The following is a 17,671-nucleotide window of genomic DNA, read 5'->3' as shown; positions in this document are numbered from 1 at the left end:
TTGAAAGTTTCAACCGTGGCAAAGAAAGAAGGGAAACGGTGTTATGTTAAAATTGAAAGCCAAAAAATTTGATCTTAACATTGGATTATCTCCCTAAGCTAGAACACCTGCATCATGTACTTTCATTGGCTAATAGTTGCTTTCCAACATAGCAACTGCACAGCTGAAAGTTTCAACCATAAAGTGTTCAGTGTTCTTTGGTCTTTAGGCATACCACAGAGAAAGATGTTCAAATGAGAAATATGACTGTCATCACAAGTTCAACTCTGTCATAATTTTACTGATTCAAGGGAAGAGGGAAAGACTTCATATATACCAGGACTATCATGAGTTCCTGAACCTTTGCAATTATCATAGTTTCGATCATCATGAGACTTGTCGATCCCTTTTATGCCATTATCCTTCAACGCACAACCAGGATGGAGACCATAATGGTACTCACGGCATCCAAAAATCCATTCATGCCCCATCTCCCCGCACCCATCACACGTGTATATGCCAGAACTTAACCACACCAGCTCATGTGGTGGATGTAACGTATTCTTCACCTTCTCAGGCCATCCCTTCGCCATTTCCTCAAGCTTTGATTCCATTTCATCCACTCGATGTTTATCAAATGGATATGCATCTGACCCAAAAAAAATAACAAGCTCCCTTGCTCCTTCTGCTAGGACTCCACCACTTGGTCCAACAGCCACAAGGTAGGGTATACGACGACCAAAATCAAAAATGTTTTTCACAAATCTTTCCCTCTCATCCCCATAGGGTATTAGCAACCACGGCATACTAGAAGAGTGTTCTTCAAAGGTCTTGCGGTCATTGTCAAGACAAACATAGATCACTTCCAAGTCGTCGTGCTTCTCTTTGATCTCAGAGTAGGCCTTTTCCAACTTGGGCGTAAACTTCTTACAAGGATCACATTCTTTTTTAGATAAGTAGAAGAGAACAGTTTTCCCATTCAGTTCAGATACTGGTACCTTGACGCCACCTTTTCCCTCAACAAAGTCTAGTCCATCACACACCAGAAGTGACTCCAATGTCAGTGATTCTAGTCGCTTCTTGTCAATCTCGTCTAGCTCTGCCAATTTTTCCATGGAGAACGGATAAGCTTCAATTCCATAAAGATTGATATAACGCCTGGCGTTGAGATGCAGAGTTTTTCCATCCGAACCAATTACAACCAATGTTGGGATAGCAGATATTTTAAGCTTTCTTGATAGCTTCTTCAGGGTCTTTGTATTGTATGGCAAAGCAAACCAAGGCATGTTCGTGGGATCAATATTGAGTGATTCTTGGAACGGTATTGAAACGATCTCAAAGCCCTCTCCTCTTTCTTTCAAGGTGTGATAGATATCTGCGAGAATGGGACTGATTTCGTGGCATGACCTGAATTTACTATGTATGAAATACATACATGCAATCTTCCCTTGAAGTTCTGATACTGGGATTTGATTGCCGTTGTTACGCAAAAGAAAATCTTCTCCCTCAGAGAGAAGCAGTTCTACCAGATTATCTGGATCCCCAACACCGTCACTCTTAATCATTGTCCCTACTGTTATTAATAGAGAACAACCTTCACTACTTGAGAAATTTGGTTTGCATTGTTTCTGTTGGTTAAATATGCACACTCATTTTCGTCTCTACAAGTAATGATAAGCAAAACCATCCAAACTGTCATTTCCTTGTAGAGTTTTTCTTATCTTAAAAGAAGCATAGCATACCTCCACTATCATCTGTTTTTTTTTTTTTTTTTAAGGTTTATAAGCTAATGCATGCAACAGAACAAAAAATGCACATCCAAAACCCAGCCGGCTAATTAATATGGCACCTGTCTTATTAAAACCCAGAATAGGATTAGTCCAGAAACTGCCACACAAGGTCAGGTTCCTCAGATACACATCTTCCTTCCCAATACTAGAAGCCGAGACTTCTCTTTGGATGCAAGTTTCCTCTGAAAAGATCCTTTGCCTAAGAAAAGCCTTTTGAATACTTGGGCTTTAAGGTACTTCTAGGCCTTTTGTGAGTATGTATATAGCGGGTGGGCCAAATTCCGAAATCGAAAATGGTAGAATTGACGAGGTTAGAGCTGAATTAGTAAGTAATTGATCTTCATAACGATGAGATCATCTTCACCAAAATCATCATAAAATAAACGATATGTATGTCTGATATAAGCACCCTTGGACGACACTTTTGTGTCAAACCGTATTGGAAAGTAGAAAAACTCTAGAGTACTGTAGTGAGTGGTCCAGGCTCCCAACCAAATAAATCCATGAGTGAAAACTTTTTGTTTGGTAATCGAACACAATCTAGACATGCCATATCTGTTGCAGAAAGTAAGTTAGTCTCTACTAAATTTAGAGATTTTGACTAGGGGTCGAATAAACTTTTCAACAACCAGAGCTTCACTTGGTGATGGCTATGGATTGGAGAAGCGATTATGGAGATAGAGGTAGCGGTAGTTCGTCATTGTGCATGGAACAAGGTAATCTTTTAGTTTGGGGTTGTTTTAGTACAAAGCCTCATTCTTTAATTTCACATAAAAAGTTATCTTCTCGGAAAACCAAATGTTTTTATTGATGATATAAAAAATAACACAAAACATATATTTTTATTTATTTATGTATTTATTTTTGTTGTAGTTGTTTTTACTTGTGACATTTACCTCTTGACTACTGATTCAACCTCAATTTTTTAAGAAAATAGCAATGCTACATTTTTACTTACTTTGATAGGGAATGTTATGGTTAATGAGAGATTGGGGGAGAACGTTATGCCACTTGAGCTCGCGATGAAAAGAGAGATAGCATATCAAATGAAGATGGAGAAGTTACAAGGGAATCCTCACAATGACTTTAGACACACTCCTGAACGCTCCCAGGTGAATACCGATGCCTCTTTCATGAATGTAAACATTTTGGTTTATGTTTACTTGATTGGATATGCTGAATTACTTCTAATTCAGAGCAATGTATAGCTACACTACTTATGCTTAGTGATTTTGATGTAGAACATTAGTCGAGTCTGTGAGTGTCATAGGCGTGCGCCTATGTTCCCTCCACATGTTATGGGCGTGAGCCCCTTAGTTGAGTCCAAGCCCATAGTTCGAGTCCATTAGTTAGTTGTGACACATGTCGTGTTATTATTGGTTTATGCTTTCTAGGTTTAGTTTAAATAAGGGTTTGTAATTAGGGTTCCTCAGTGTTGAAGTTTATGTGATTGAGAGATTCAATAAAAGAGTGATTTTAGGTCTTCTTTAAATTGTGTTTCCATTAAAGTGTAGATTCTATTAAACTGAAGCTTCCGCCAGTCAGAACTACATTAGATTCTGTCTAATAATTTTCTGCACATGGAATTCAACCTTATTTTGTTAAGGTTTTTACTCTGATTTATGTTGGAGCGAGCTTGCTACGAAGTTTTTGATTTATGTTGGAGTGATACTGATAGTTTCCCCTACGAAGTTTTTGATTTTTAGATAAACCTATTTTGCATTGATAGAGATGATTTTTTTTCTTAAAGTCTAATGCACTGGCTGTCGCATTGATCAAGCCTAAGAATATGAACTTTGGGCTCAGATTAAGTTATTGAATAGCATCTGCAGTTAATCATGGCTCAATAAACACAAGAAGAATAAAGTTTTAGGAATTAAACATGACCAATATTGTTGAATTAGAGCTTGTGTCAAGGCCAGCTCAACCCAAGGCGAGGCCTTAGGCGGAAGCTCTAAGTTGAGGCATTTTCTTCAATATTTTGAAAATTTTCTTATATATACGTACAATTGCTTAATAGAATTTTCTTTTGTGCTTGAGATTTTGATAACTCTCTAATAAGTAAAAAAAGGAAGTGAGAAGATTTGGTAGTTTAGATATTTATTGCTTTACTGGAAATTCGACATAAGCAAACGTTCCAATAAGCTTGAGGTTTTTTAGCAGTGTTTTTTAACATAAGAGAAATTATTGCCTATGTTTAAGGAGGCTTTTATGAGATTTATCACCTCTTTTATAGGAGATTCCTTTTTTTTCCATGAGAGAGATTTTCTTACCACTTTATAAGGGATTTTTTGCAATTTTGTTTGACATTTGAGGCCTTCACTTACTCGAGGCCTTAGGCAATTGCCTAACTCGCCTTATGGGCGAGCCGGCACTCCTTGTGTGGGTCCTATCTTTACACAAACTATGCAATTTTGTTGGATCTTCTTGGTAATCTGTTTAGTAGTGACTTATACGATTGAAATGTGATGGAATAAAATAAAGGATGTGCCCAACAGGAGGCAGAGACATTCAGGTACCATGGGAAAACTGTAATTTTTTTTTTTTTGGTCAACTTTTATATTACTTTGTATTGGAGTCGAAACTTTAATAATGGATTATTTATTATGAACTAAGGTGTTCTATGGGCATTTCTCTTCTACGTACTTGTCCTTGCATTAAGCGCCAGTGGCATTTCCGTTTAAAGCAGGGGCCTCCTTCAGTTTTAGGTTCAAGTGTACTGGGAAAGAAGAGAAAATCATCATCAAACAATGTTGGGGTCATGCCAAACAGAAAATCACTAGTTTACGGGTTAAAACCCCTTCAAAATCAATCAGAGGTCATATACTGCAAAGTCTGCAGCGTTCCCTGCCAAGGTACGATATCTCTCAAGCAGCATCTTGCTGGAAAAAAACATGCTGCCTGTGTTGAGGCTGCAAAGAGATCCAAAAAAAGAGCTGAGAACGAAGCTGAAGTCAAGTGGGCTGAATTGGAGTGGGAAATGGTTGTTTGAAAGCCAGTATATTTTGTAAGTGTTGCAGACATGTTCTGCTGATCATCTTCTTGGTTTTTTGGGCTAGGTAGTTTTCAACAACTAATAGGTATGATGATTGTCGTTGAGTCATACATTGTAAATATTACCACCTGTTTTAAACTTAAGATACTAGCATAATAGTTTTTGGAAGTTCTAGAATGCGTATATATTTAGTATGATGCAAACCTTTGAATGTTGCTGGCCACTTACTGACTCTTGTAATGTTGTTCACTGTACTGAATCTTGTACTGAACAGTGTTAAAAACATAAGTTGTGATCTGTGGCTTCTGTTCATTCTCGCTTGATCTTCACTCTGAGGAATCATCTTCTCCAATTGTCGGTCCTCTATTGAAATCCCATAGGGCATCTTGTTTTCTTGCAAACTCTGTGCAATGAGGTTTTGTGGTATAAACTTTTATCTATATATACTAACAATTATTTTATTTTTTGCCTGGCAAAAATTGAATAGGTCAGTACCCTTGCCCAAATTCGCTTCCATTCATGGAATTTATTTCATCCTGTCCGATATAATAGAAACATATGCTGTTCAAGTTCTTTTGTATTTTCACACATTCAACATTTTCTTTGGGGTATGATATATTTATGACATATCACACTAAATTAACCGTCCAAGTACGATCACACAGTTTATAGAACTAGTTCTACTGTTATATATGAGAGAGATGGTTTGCTTTCATTTAATTTGCTTGGGCACACCTCGCAATCTCCTTAATACATCTTTTTTCGTTATATTCATTGTAAGGGTTCATGTATTATCATTCTGCTGCAGTAAATTACAGTTTATTATATTTACCCATTCAGAGGTGAACCTGTTGGAGGGGACTGGGGACTGTTTTTTTAAATGAAATCTTGGAGGAAACTAAAGTAGAGTGGTTTTTGGGCCTTTCAAAAGAAAGAATGAAACTTCAGTAAAATTTGAGTTTTCTTGGATTTTCTCAATTGGGGGAATGAGTTAAAATTTCTCATAAATTTAAAATATCATGTTTCCGTGCAAATGAAATCCATAAATTGTTTGCAGTGAACTATGGGTATTGAGATCATTTTTGCCATGTAACAACTTAAATCAGTTCCAGGTAACAATTCTTTTCCGCCCAATAAACCATGTGACTATGTTAGAATTGGCGCTATGGGTTACTTTTCCGGCAATAAACCATGGGAACATGTTAGAATGGTCGCTATGGTTTATACCTTGTTGTTTAACGAAAAAAAACTGCCTAAAACAATTGTATCAAATATTATGATGCCATGGCCTAAAAAAATTGAGTTAAATAGAACTAATTCACTCGTAATCAAACAATGTCAAGGTCTCCATTTCTATTTTAGTCCTCTTTAACCATAAATTTCTTTGCCTTGGTATAAGTCTTCCTCAAATATTTTCTAACCCTATCCAAGTCCAGTATAACATCTTGACCCTTGAGATATATGTTCTTAGTATTTGCAAATTCTTTATTCACAACAGCTTTTGGATCCCTCAACACCAAGTGATCAATTCCATACTTCTCTACTAGGCTACTCTCTTGCACTCTTATCTTATATTCTATATATTCTATCCCCATATGCCTTGCTGGATTTCCAAAACATGTCTCTGCAAGCCAATCTATGCCAATAGGCACCACTTGTACAAACACTGATCCAGGCCTAAGGAACAGGAAATGTGTTAGTGCAGCTCCATGCACCCCAAGCATAGCATGACTTGAGTTAACCAACCCATATGCATCACTCATTGAAGTGTACGGTGTTGGTTCAAATAGTACCACTTCAAATCCTGTTTGTTCTGCAACTTTCATAACTTCAGCTTGGTTTCTGATCACCCGACCGACATCTCCTGTTCGACTAACTAGTACTAGCCTAGGTTTTAGAGACTGAGAAATGTGGTAATTGTTGTGTAAGTAGGCATTTCCAAGAAGAGAACGGAATGTTAAGAATGTATCTGAATGAGGAATTAATTTCGGGTCTATTGTCATATAACCATGAGATATAAATCCAATTGTCGCAGATGTGAAACAATGAGTGGTTTTTTCGGTATCTAGGTTGATAATGGGAAATGGAGTAAATTTTCGAATTAATTCAGCGTACCTAGTGAGCCACCAATTACGACAATTGGCAATGACGAGGACTGGATTTTGATTGGGGTAAATCGATCGAATGGTAACAAATAAAGGTACGAATCCATCAGTAAAATCATGGAATACATTTCCAGTATACCCACCAGTGCTGATTACAAGTGCTGGTGAATTGTGGTGCACTTCACAGTGGGTGTTGGGTGGGGCTGTGGTGAGAGTGAGCTCTTTGATCATGGACATAATGTCATTTTCCCATTTACGAGGGTATGGCCGGACTTTAAGCATCTGTGGTTTTGATACTGTGGGCTCTACTAGAAAGAGAGTTGAGATTATTGGGTCGAGGACAGTTGAACCATTGAGGAAGCAGATATCGTAACGGTTGTGAGTGCGGTCGCATTTGATTGCTTGAGAACTGACTTGGACCTCCTTAATAATATCCCGTTCCCGTTGTTCGACTTGTTTTCCTGCAAGAATGTGAATCTGGTGAGTTGTGTAACAGTGTTAATGACAAACGTCCAAAGAACCATTATCATATCTCTACACTGAGAATGCACGATCTCATCTTTGGAAGGATCATCCTGAGATATAGTGAAGCAATTTATGGCCAGATCGAAAACAGGAGATCAGAGAGCATTCCTAACACTTTTTTCAGTGAGAACCCTTTGTGGTATATGCAGTGAGTATTCTCATGCATGTCAGGCTTGATGTCAGTAGATCGATCTTGTAAGTCTTTGTGAGTTTGTGTACTTTTCTTAAGGAGGCTTGTAAGTTTCAACTTTTAATAAAACAGGTTGGGGTCTGCCACTCTGCCTTAACTCCATAACTTTTAAAAAAATAAAAAATAAAATAAAATCTCTACACTATAAGATAGATAGTGATACAATAGAAAATATATGTTCTAGCTGAGCGAACAGGGTCAACTTGTCGAGAATCCCGTTTTTTTCCCCCTATGCGAAATGGACTGCTTGTAAGTCGTTGCATAATTGCCGTGGAACACAAAATAACATATCCAGAATACCCCCTAAACGTGTTTGGAAATAAATAATATGGTTAAGCGACCTGTCCATGCTTGTAAACTTTTAAGTTGACTACTTATTTTCTTTTATTTTCTATTATTCATGTTTATAAATTTAATATATATCAAAAAAATGTTTATTGTATTTTCTATTTAATCAAGTGGTTGTTAGCGGAAAAAAAAATTAATCAAGTGGTCATCAAATAATATGGTAAATAAATTAAATTAAAATTAAAACTAATCCCATATTAATTCTAATTCTCTTGGGGCGATTTGTTGCCAATTAACGCTTAAACTGTACTGAATATACACCATCTCTACAGATATCGCAATTCACAATGCAAGTACGTGAATATTTACACTACAAAATTGCACCAAAGTCGTTCACATACTTGTTAGGAAATAAAAACAATTTGAGTATTATTGGTACGAGACTACAGTGCACGTCTGGTTTTTATGCTTTCCATATTTCATTTTCAATACTGCACATTTATTTGACCTTGAAGGCAGCATATTCAATTCTATAATATACTCTTCTTGGTGGACAAGAATCGGGGATTGACTAGATTTTGCAACAACTTAACAGCAAGAGGGAAAAAGGAAATTAAGGGGAAGGAAACAACAAGGGATAGAAAGTTCTTTTGAAAATCAAAGAGAAAAACGAAAGGTTTTATCAATCTTACCTGGACCTGTTCTAGAATCTGCCGAAGATGAAGACGAGATTGACGATAGCTTGATCTGATAAATGATTAAAAAGATGAATAAGCCCACCAATAGTATAGTCATGGTGGTGGTGGTTGTTGAAACTGATCTTTTCTTCATCTTTTCCAGATTCGCTTTCCCAGCTTTACTAGATGAAAAAGTCTCTAGCTAGAGTTTCATATAGTGTAGTTTTGAAATAACTTTCTTGAAGTGTAGGCACGTCTTGATCTGTAGCTTCAGATTGAAATTCTAGGATTGTATAAGATCAACACATGCATCTGCTTGTTGTGACTGCTACCCGTTTTCCTTAGAACTGAAACATAGAAGAATGAGACAAAGAGACCGTGAACTTGGAGTTTCAAATATCGGCGTGGGGCGAGAATATTTAAAGGCGGGGTACACGGATGAGAAATGTATGAAAATTCCAATTTGATTCCGTGGGGTATGGTATACTGTATGCATATTGGCACATGGCAATTTTGGGACCTTAAATATCTTAGTCATACGAATATTGTCTAGTGTCTCTTGTGGACCGTCGGATTGAGTCACACAAAAGGGTTAAAACCAGTTCTAACATAAATAGTTTTGAGATAAACCATTATGATAAAAACGTACAATACCAAATAACTAAATACAAATTAATTTTAGATTTACTGACCAAGCTAAAAATAGAAAGAAAAATTACCAAAACCAAAAAGAATTAAAATATGGTATGTCATTTCAAGAGAAAATTCTATAATTTTTGTTTCTCATTCTTTAAGCTATTTTAAGAATGAAATAATGTTTTTTTTTAAAATTTTTACTAAATAACTTTTTTTATATACAAAATAAATTATGAGACTTATAATCGATTATTTATTACAAAATGAATTATCATAATGGTTGCCAAAATGAGCGTTTTGGTATGGGTAATCCTAGTCACACCCAAACCCAAATAAACTACATAGCCCAACTGCCAGTATTATCCTCTATTTCTTTGGGGTATGGCCAAAAATAAAAATACTAAATTGTTTTTTTTTTCCTTTATTTATTCATTTCTCCACCAAATATTTTCTCATTATCACATCTACAATTTTCAATTGCATCTGCTTCTTGTCCTACCAAACCAATTTCGACGAAGACACTAATATCCCTTTTTATTTTTTTCATTCTAAATTTTTTCTTCTTTTTAATATAGATATCAAACTAGGGTTTTTAAATTCCACAAAAGAATATTATTCTTTTCAATTCCCATCTATAGCCCAACAAATTAACTTTTAAGTGTTTTTCTTCCAAGTTTATACAAATTAGATTGAGTGAGAATTTTGATTGAATAGAGTTAAACTTAGTTGTATTAGACTGAAATTGAATGAAATCAACTTGTAAATAATATAATTGATTCGAGGGGGGGATAAAAATGGAATTGGTGGGGAAGAGGAGCAAAAGATGAAGAAAGTTTGAGAACATAGATAGTATGTAGTTGTTGGCTCTTTTTTTTTTGGCACATAACAAAATAGAAAGAATAGAAATGGCAGTTTGTAAAACATTTGGGCTATGGGACAGTTTATTTGGGTGTGATTAAGATTATCTTTGGTATTTTATTTATTTGTTTAATTTTTTGGGTCTTCAATCTTGATGATGAAGTCCATCTCTCTATCTCTTCTAACAATCCATGAATTTGCGACACATGTTATGCTACCTCAAATTTCGGCTACCATGAGCTGTCAGTATCTTCGCCCAATGAAATCCCATTTTTTGCCCTTAACCTATAGAAGATTTTTTATCCAAGAAGTAAGCGTTATGGTTTTTTTCAATGTGTGCGGTCTATGAAATTATTAAATTCAATTTTGAGAGCGATTTTCTGAAAAAATATGGGCCATATTGCAGTTATTGCTTGACTGTACATGTTTAGAGTTCTGACTCTTCAAAAGACCAATCTATTATAATTGGGCACAACCGCACAACAACACCCATAAAATTGATACACCATTTTATATATTTGGTACCTCATTGAAGTTTTCAAAGTAGAAAAATTAACATGATCCATTGTGTTTCTATCCACCATAAATGCTTAAATATAGCCCGGATTTCAGTTGAACATAGATAATTAAGAAGTCAAAAAGAATGCACAACCAAAAGTATAAGGTTGCATACTGCTTACAGCTTACCATTCGCCGTACCGACTGAAAATCATTAGCGCGAGCATTGTACTTGTTCTGATAGTTCATATAAACTTGTCAGATTGTCAACAAAATCAAGGGAATGTTGTCCTGAACTCCTGACTAGAGGTCAAAACAACTACAGTATATCTTCCATCAAAATTCTACAATGAAATATTTTCACAGATCAATGTCACAAGGACACAAGGTAGTAATTAATCTCGATTATTTTGTACTCTGCCCCTCTTTATCCATAAATCTCTGGACCTTCTTATAAGCCTTTCTCAAATACTTTTCAACCCTGCCCAAGTCCAAGATAACATCTTGACCCTTGAGATATATATTCTTAGTATTTGCAAATTCTTTATTGGCAACAGCTTTTGGGTCCTTCAATACCAAGTGATCAGTTCCATACTTCTCTACCAAGCTACTTTCTTGCACTCTAATCTTGTATTCCATATACTCTAACCCCATATCCTTTGCTGGATTTGCGTAACATGTTTCTGAAAGCCAAACAGTGCCAATAGGTACCACTTGTATAAACACTGACCCTGGCCTAAGAAATAACAAATGTGTTAGTGCAGCTCCATGCACTCCAAACATTGCATGACTTGAGTTAATCAATCCATAGGCATTACTCATACAAGTGTGCTTATTTGGTTCAAATAGTACCACCTCAAAACCTGATTGCTCTGCTACTTCGACAACTTCAGCTTGGTTTCTAATCACACGACCCACACCTCCCTTTCGACTAACAAGTACTAGACGGGGTTTTATAGATTGCGAAATGTGGTACTTGGTGGGTAAATAAGAATTACCAAGTAGAGTACGGAATGTATAGAATGTATCTGATTGAGGTATTAATTTGGGGTCTATGGTCATGTAACCGTGAGATATTAGACCAACAGTCGCAAATGTGAAACAATGAGTGGTATTTTCCGTATCAAGGTTAATAATGGGATAGGGGGTGAACTGACGAATTAATTCTGCGTACCTATTAAGCCACCATTCTTGGCAATTGGCTATAACAAGGATTGGATTTTGATCAGGAAATGTTGATTGAATGGTGATGAATAAAGGAATGAATCCTTCATTGAAGTCATGGAATACATTTCCCGTATACCCACCAGTGCTGAATACAAGTGCTGGGGAGTTATGGTGCACTTCACATTGGGTGTCAAAAGGGGCTGTTGTGAGAGTGAGCTCTTTGATTCTGGACATGATGTTAGTTTCCCATTTACGAGGGTAAGGACGAACTTTTACTATCTGAGTTGGACTTGATTCTGTGGGCTCTACTAGAAAGAGAGTGGAGACTGTTGGTTTCAGGACAGTTGTACTGTTTAGAAAGCAGATGTTGTAACGGAAGTGAGAGTTGTCGCATTTGATTGGTTGAAATTTTGCTGAGAAGTCTGTTTTTGGTGGGGCCTTGTTTTGCTTTGGTTTCAGTTCTTCAATGTGATTCCCTGCACAAGAACGGGAATGGAATTTGAGTACTGTTAACTGCAGACGTGCAAACAGAAGGAAAGTGCAAGCACTACAAAATGCAGATTTGGTTGAAATTTCGGAATTCTAGGCGACACTTTCAAAATTTGCGATTAGAAATAATCTATAGTTTTACACTACTACCAGTGAATTAAAAAGAATATCCTTGATTTTAGAACATAGTCTGCCACTCTGCCTACTTGCAAATATAGCAAAAGTTTGATGGTAAATGATCTTTTCATGCAGGGGGCGGATGTCCAACTTTTTTGTCGAAAAAATAATAATATAATAGTACATAATTCACTCCACAAAATTTTTTTTTGTAATATATGTTAGTAGCAGTAGTTTTCTTGAGTGGCCATCCTAGATCCGCCCTGTTTTCATGGCAATTGCAAGTGAACATTATACTTCGTATTACTGTGGAGTAAAATGCACGCTAGCTCAGTTGTTTTTTGTGTGCCCACCTACTAATGAAAGTCGTAGAGTTCCTTGTTCGTAACACGGTAACACCTAGATAATTATTTTACCAAAAAAAAAAAACCTAGACAATGAAAATTCTAGCTATGCTGTAAATAGATCATTAGTCATGAAAATTCTCATACGCATTCATGGTTTGGCACTTTGGCTGTCAATGCGGTAGGTCCACTATCAAAATCTTTACTAAATAGGCAAATATACAAATTCAAGCAAAATCTTCCTTTTACATTGTAATTCGAATTTCCTTCACTTCTATTTTCGCCCCTTTCAGCGATAGATTGACAAAATGGGAAGTGAGTTAATATGGACTATAAATTGTAAGCCACATTCTACATTTTAAGCAAAGTTATTGGTGGATTACAGTGACAGACGCTAACATATGCCCATGGACATTTTCACTCGAGCACAAATATTTGCCTGGAGCTTTCTGTGATGTTGCATGACTATATTTGCCTAGAGCTCATTTCTGTGGTGATGCATGTCCCTAAGGGATGGTGCATTAGTGAGTAATAAATATCTGTTACTAAAAATGAACCAGTCTTAATGGTAGAATTAAATAAAATCCTATCTAATTCGCAATGTCATTTAATTCAATCAAACAGCACAACCCAGCACGTTTATTTGACTAATTATCGGGTAAAAAAAAAGCACGTTTATTTGACTCCCCCCTTGAAGCAATCTTTATTCCTAATAAATATAGCCTTTTAAGCTGTCAAGAATCAGAAAAAGGTAAAAACGAGGAAAAGAAGACAAACCAAATTCCTAGAACACAAAGCAAAAACGAACCAGATTTTATGCAAATGTACCTTGACTAGTTTTTGATTCTTTTATTGGTGACCACAATGAAATCGACAAGAGAGTAATCTGGTCAATCAAGAAAAAGATGAACAGAGCTACGAATATCGCAACGGTTTTTTTTGTTGTACTAGTACTACTAGTGGTAGTAGTAGTAGTAGTTCTTTTCTTCATTTCTTGATGTTTTTAACTCTTCCTTTCCCAACTCTAATGAGTTTCGATACAGAAACCTCTGTGTTTTTAGCTTGGGATTGAAAATGTAGGATTTGAGATGATCAAATGTTCACGAAGTTCTTATTTAATAAAATGGGAAAAAGGTGAGAATGAGAGAAGTGAGAGAAACGAGGAGGAATTTCAAAGGGTGGCGTGAGCGTGAGGGAGTATTTGAAGGCAGGGGTATTACCGGGTATACGGAGGGAAAAGTTAAAATATGGATTTGGCTTCTATAGTTCTTGCATAGGGACATATTACAATTTGGACATATCACAAATCGCGATGATTATGTGATGATCATATAAAATTGAGTGGGAATTTTATTTTTCAATCAACTGGTTAAGCTAAGGAAAGTTTCCGAGAAAAATTAAAATTGAAATTCGAACTTAAATGTTGAGAATATTGGAGCATTGACATTTTAGTTCCTTACTGCCTTGGATTCGGCTATTCTCAGCATTAAACATCAAATAATGAGAGGCTTCAGACTTCAATGCAAACTACAAAGGGTGTATTGGAGAAAAAACTATGTAGATGATAGAAAATTTTGTGAAACACTCTAATATGCAATCTGAAAAATAATAATAATAATAATAATAATAATAATGAGCAAAATAGCTCATGGAGTTCAAATTGTTTTTAATTACCAAAAAAAAAGTTAAAATTGTTTTCGTAGATTGCAGTCCATGGGCCCAGATTTATCACCCAAGAGTCAAGATTGTGGGTGCCCAGTGTTTATATTGGGGCTTTGGGCCTTAAAGGTACAGGCAATCAGCTAGTCATCCAAAAGTATAAAGTTAATTTCACCTCAAGCACATGATTCAACTCAAGTAGACAAGTATTACTAGAATAACTGCATAGCAGTGGGGGTGTGAGCGTAACAAGGGATGAGATGAGAGGAGGAAGATGAAAAGAAGAGCAGGAGATGAGAGGAGGAAGATGAGATGAGAGGAGGGAAGATGAAGAGAAGAGCAGGAGATGAGAGGAGGAATATGAAGGAGGGAGATGAAGAGAAGATTAGGAGATGAGAAGAGCAGGAGATGAGAAGAGCAGCCAAGACACATTTTACACCTTCTAAAAAAAAACCAACTCGAAACGTTCGCATACGCTTACTTGATTAAATTGTTATAAAGGAATTGTTATTTTACATCACTTCTCATATGGAAATACTAGTCACATTCATCACTTTTCGTTTTTTTTTATCAGAACTAAGTTAAACATTCATCAATTGATCTTCCTAGTTGTCTATTATAGCATCTGGTATAAAATAATCTAATGAATTCCCTGAACATGAATTGGAACTCATTCTAATATTGAAAATCCACACATAAAATGGATATCCAAAACCAAATCAAAATATTCCAAGTTCCAACATGTACTTTGCTCAGTCACATTTTGTGCTCCATTGACAGTATTGGCCAAGAGCTATGTAAATTTTGCCGCGACAAAAATTTGTCTAAAAAAAAATGGATTAAACATATCATCAATAGGTTTGGAATCTTCCTTTCTCTTCTTCTCTCCATAATTCTACATCTCTTTGATTGATTTGGAAAAGTTAATCTAATGTATGTTCATCTCTCATTCTTTGACTATTATTTTTCTTTAATTTTCTATTTTTTAGATCATTAGTTTAACATCTTTTAGGTTTTTTTTTTTTTAAATTATTTTATAATTGATTAATAAATTGGAAGCTGTTTGACTAAATTGTGTTATTCTCAAAACTGATTTCATGCTCATTCAAGTAAGTTTGAAAATTCAGCTAGTTTTCATGCTCTCAAGGTGGGATTTCAATACAGAACTCTCACCAAATTAGAAGTATCTAAAGTCAAATATTGAATGCCCAAATAATGTTTTCTGCCTTTTTGTTCAATTTAATAAGTAATTGGGTAAGTCATCATATTTGGATTTATTGTAGTTGTTTTTGGTATAAAGCTATTTTTTTTGTCGCTTGTGTTAGTAATGTAGTTGGCATGCTTTTGATTGGGTTATGAATTTGGTTTCTTTACTGGTAAATTAACTTGTTGTCATTTTTTGCTTATTCCATGTTTTTGCTTTATTTTATTTCGTCTCATGCATAATTGTCTATTTAGTTAGGTAGAATGCTAACTGATGAAGAGTGTAAATTACAATCTGTAGATGTGTCTACCATGGGATTGCTTTATGATATATTCTCTGTCTAGTGGTGTACATGCTTGTGTGTTTCAAAATAAATGTGTGACTAGATATTTTGGATCCTACATCTTGAGTTTTTAACCTTGAATTTCGGTCATCTCTTAGCTATTAACAACTTAAGTTTTCAAGTTACTACTATTGGATTTCATTCCTAAGGTGAGTAATCGTCTTTTAACTTTGCTTTTATATTATTTGAACATGTCTAAGATCAGATTGATTGTGTGGTGTGGTTGTTGAATTTAAATTGGCTGCAAAGTGTTAAGGATGAACTGGAAATTTCATGCTTCTGCCTCCTACTTTGATATTACATATAAAATTGAACCTTTGACATTTGTAATTGAATCCAACTCTGAATGGAAGTTCAAAGAGTCCTTTGTCCAACGCCAAAAGCCCCAACTCATTTGGGTGTGTGGGGAGAAAGTTATGGTTTCAACAACTTAGGTTGTCAGAGTTTTCTGACTACAGAAAACAGCTTCAATGCACTGGATTGGGGTCACCTTTTCATATGGTTAAATGTTGATTTAGGCTTTCATTAAAACATGAAAAAGTAAGGTTTATAAGTCTTCTTTCCATACCAATTGGCCCCGTAGCATTCCAAAGCCGGAAGAGAAAGATATGACGTCTAGAAGTTTGGATGACAAAAAATAGTGCGTCAGAAAATAGCTTCTGTGTAGTGTTCGAACACAGTTTTTATATATTTAGAGTGAGGTTGAGAATTTTTATAAAACAGAAGAAAGTAAGTTCTATGTGTTAGCTTTTCAAAGCAAAAAACCTTGTTATTTTTGGATACTTGTGGAAAGCGTTGTGCCAGTCGGAGAATAGCGCGTCAGATTTCTAGTTTTCTAGAAATTAGGATTTCTACCAATTTTGAGCTATATTTACTTCTAGATGGAATGATATTGGGACTTCGGGTTGTACATGAAAAAGCAAGTGTGTATATCCTAGTTTTTAAATAATCAAGTCGTGTGTCTTTTGGGCGATCATAAGAAAAGTTATAGCATCGACAAGGTGACTAGATAGCCACGCTTTTTCTCTTTTCATAGCCGAGAGCGTAGTGATTGTGGAGGGCATTAGCAAGGCAGTGGAACTGGGATGGAAGCATATATGGGTGGAGTCGGATTCCACTACTACAGTGAAGTCATTTAATAACAACCAAGTGCATTGTCAAGTGCGAGCGGCATGGGAAAAACTTAAGCATCTAGCCGATTGGGTACTAATCACCAACACATGGCGAGAGGTAAACTTTGGAGCAGACATTTGCTCTAAAACTGCTGTCACTTTGGCAAAAGGGGAAAAAAAATGGTGGGTCGGTACTCCTAATTTTCTACAATAACATGACCTACTATAGATTTATAAATGAGCTATCTGTCGGAATGAAGACACAATACCTGTATCAATTTTAACTCTTTTTTGTAACTAGTAACCTTTTCTTTACCAATACAATTATCTTTAGCAAAAAAAAAAAAAAAAAAAATCTCTTTTTAAGGTGCACAAGTCTATTTTGGGAATTGTTTTGTAGTAATGTAGTGAGAGTTTCTTGAAACCTTTTTTATGGTTTTATTTTATCTTTTGTGAATGATAATGAAATGTGATGTTGGTATATTGGGATTTTGGATATATGATATTTATGCGAGGCATAAAAGTGTAAGAGCTACGTAAGACTTTATTCTAATCTTGAAGGATTAGATACGTAGGCAGCCTTAGTTGAAGGTGTAGCCGCTACAATATATATTATGTTTTTAGTTTTTGCGACTAGTATATGTGTGATGGTTGTCATATCCATATATGATTTTTGTGTTTTACTTTCGTGGCAA

General features: G+C 35.7%; 2 protein-coding genes, 1 long non-coding RNA gene and 2 pseudogenes across 5 annotated transcripts; 2 read left to right on the top strand and 3 right to left on the bottom strand.

The window, feature by feature from the left end:
• Window positions 1-269: 269 nt before the first annotated feature.
• Window positions 270-1,544, bottom strand: LOC147522231 (putative nucleoredoxin 1 pseudogene; annotated as a pseudogene).
• Window positions 1,545-2,057: 513 nt separating this feature from the next.
• Window positions 2,058-4,967, top strand: LOC147522230 (uncharacterized). 3 transcript variants are annotated; one of them, XR_015212656.1, is made up of 3 exons: window positions 2,058-2,485; window positions 2,736-2,881; window positions 4,386-4,967. XR_015212656.1 is itself a non-coding variant. In XM_086592048.1 (3 exons), the coding sequence occupies exons 1-3, from the start codon at window positions 2,416-2,418 to the stop codon at window positions 4,759-4,761; spliced, it is 519 nt and encodes a 172-aa protein (XP_086448174.1). In that variant the 5' UTR covers window positions 2,064-2,415; the 3' UTR covers window positions 4,762-4,967. The 3 variants fall into 3 exon arrangements, 2 of the variants coding, with proteins under 2 accessions (XP_086448174.1, XP_086448166.1); XM_086592048.1 differs by having other exon boundaries at window positions 2,064-2,485; window positions 4,459-4,967; XM_086592040.1 differs by having other exon boundaries at window positions 2,066-2,485; window positions 4,456-4,967.
• A 1,087-nt stretch (window positions 4,968-6,054) lies between these two features.
• LOC147522229 (xylan glycosyltransferase MUCI21-like) lies at window positions 6,055-8,940 on the bottom strand. Its single transcript, XM_086592030.1, has 2 exons — window positions 8,565-8,940; window positions 6,055-7,330 (listed from the first exon to the last, which is right to left on the bottom strand). The coding sequence occupies exons 1-2, from the start codon at window positions 8,701-8,703 to the stop codon at window positions 6,123-6,125; spliced, it is 1,347 nt and encodes a 448-aa protein (XP_086448156.1). The 5' UTR covers window positions 8,704-8,940; the 3' UTR covers window positions 6,055-6,122.
• A 1,900-nt stretch (window positions 8,941-10,840) lies between these two features.
• On the bottom strand, window positions 10,841-13,121 carry LOC147522228 (xylan glycosyltransferase MUCI21 pseudogene; annotated as a pseudogene).
• A 2,130-nt stretch (window positions 13,122-15,251) lies between these two features.
• LOC147522227 (uncharacterized) lies at window positions 15,252-17,351 on the top strand. Its single transcript, XR_015195186.1, has 2 exons — window positions 15,252-16,013; window positions 16,901-17,351. It is a non-coding gene; the product is annotated as an uncharacterized LOC147522227 (long non-coding RNA).
• Window positions 17,352-17,671: the final 320 nt, after the last annotated feature.

Source organism: Coptis chinensis, chromosome 1 (genome assembly GCF_015680905.1).
Source record: "Coptis chinensis isolate HL-2020 chromosome 1, ASM1568090v1, whole genome shotgun sequence".
Lineage (NCBI taxonomy): Eukaryota > Viridiplantae > Streptophyta > Magnoliopsida > Ranunculales > Ranunculaceae > Coptis > Coptis chinensis.
The sequence above is the reverse complement of the archived record's forward strand: the minus strand, read 5'-3'. Positions and strand labels throughout refer to the sequence as shown.

Excerpts from the sequence above, each read along its gene's own strand:
- LOC147522230 (XM_086592040.1), top strand. The coding sequence starts at position 2,416 with ATGGCTATGGATTGGAGAAGCGATTATGGAGATAGAGGTAGCGGTAGT. Across the intron at positions 2,486-2,735 it reads GTCATTGTGCATGGAACAAG|GGAATGTTATGGTTAATGAG; the intron begins GTAATCTTTTAG and ends TTACTTTGATAG. Across the intron at positions 2,882-4,455 it reads ACACTCCTGAACGCTCCCAG|CAGGGGCCTCCTTCAGTTTT; the intron begins GTGAATACCGAT and ends TTCCGTTTAAAG.
- LOC147522229 (XM_086592030.1), bottom strand. The coding sequence starts at position 8,703 with ATGAAGAAAAGATCAGTTTCAACAACCACCACCACCATGACTATACTA. Across the intron at positions 7,331-8,564 it reads AGATTCTAGAACAGGTCCAG|GAAAACAAGTCGAACAACGG; the intron begins GTAAGATTGATA and ends ACATTCTTGCAG.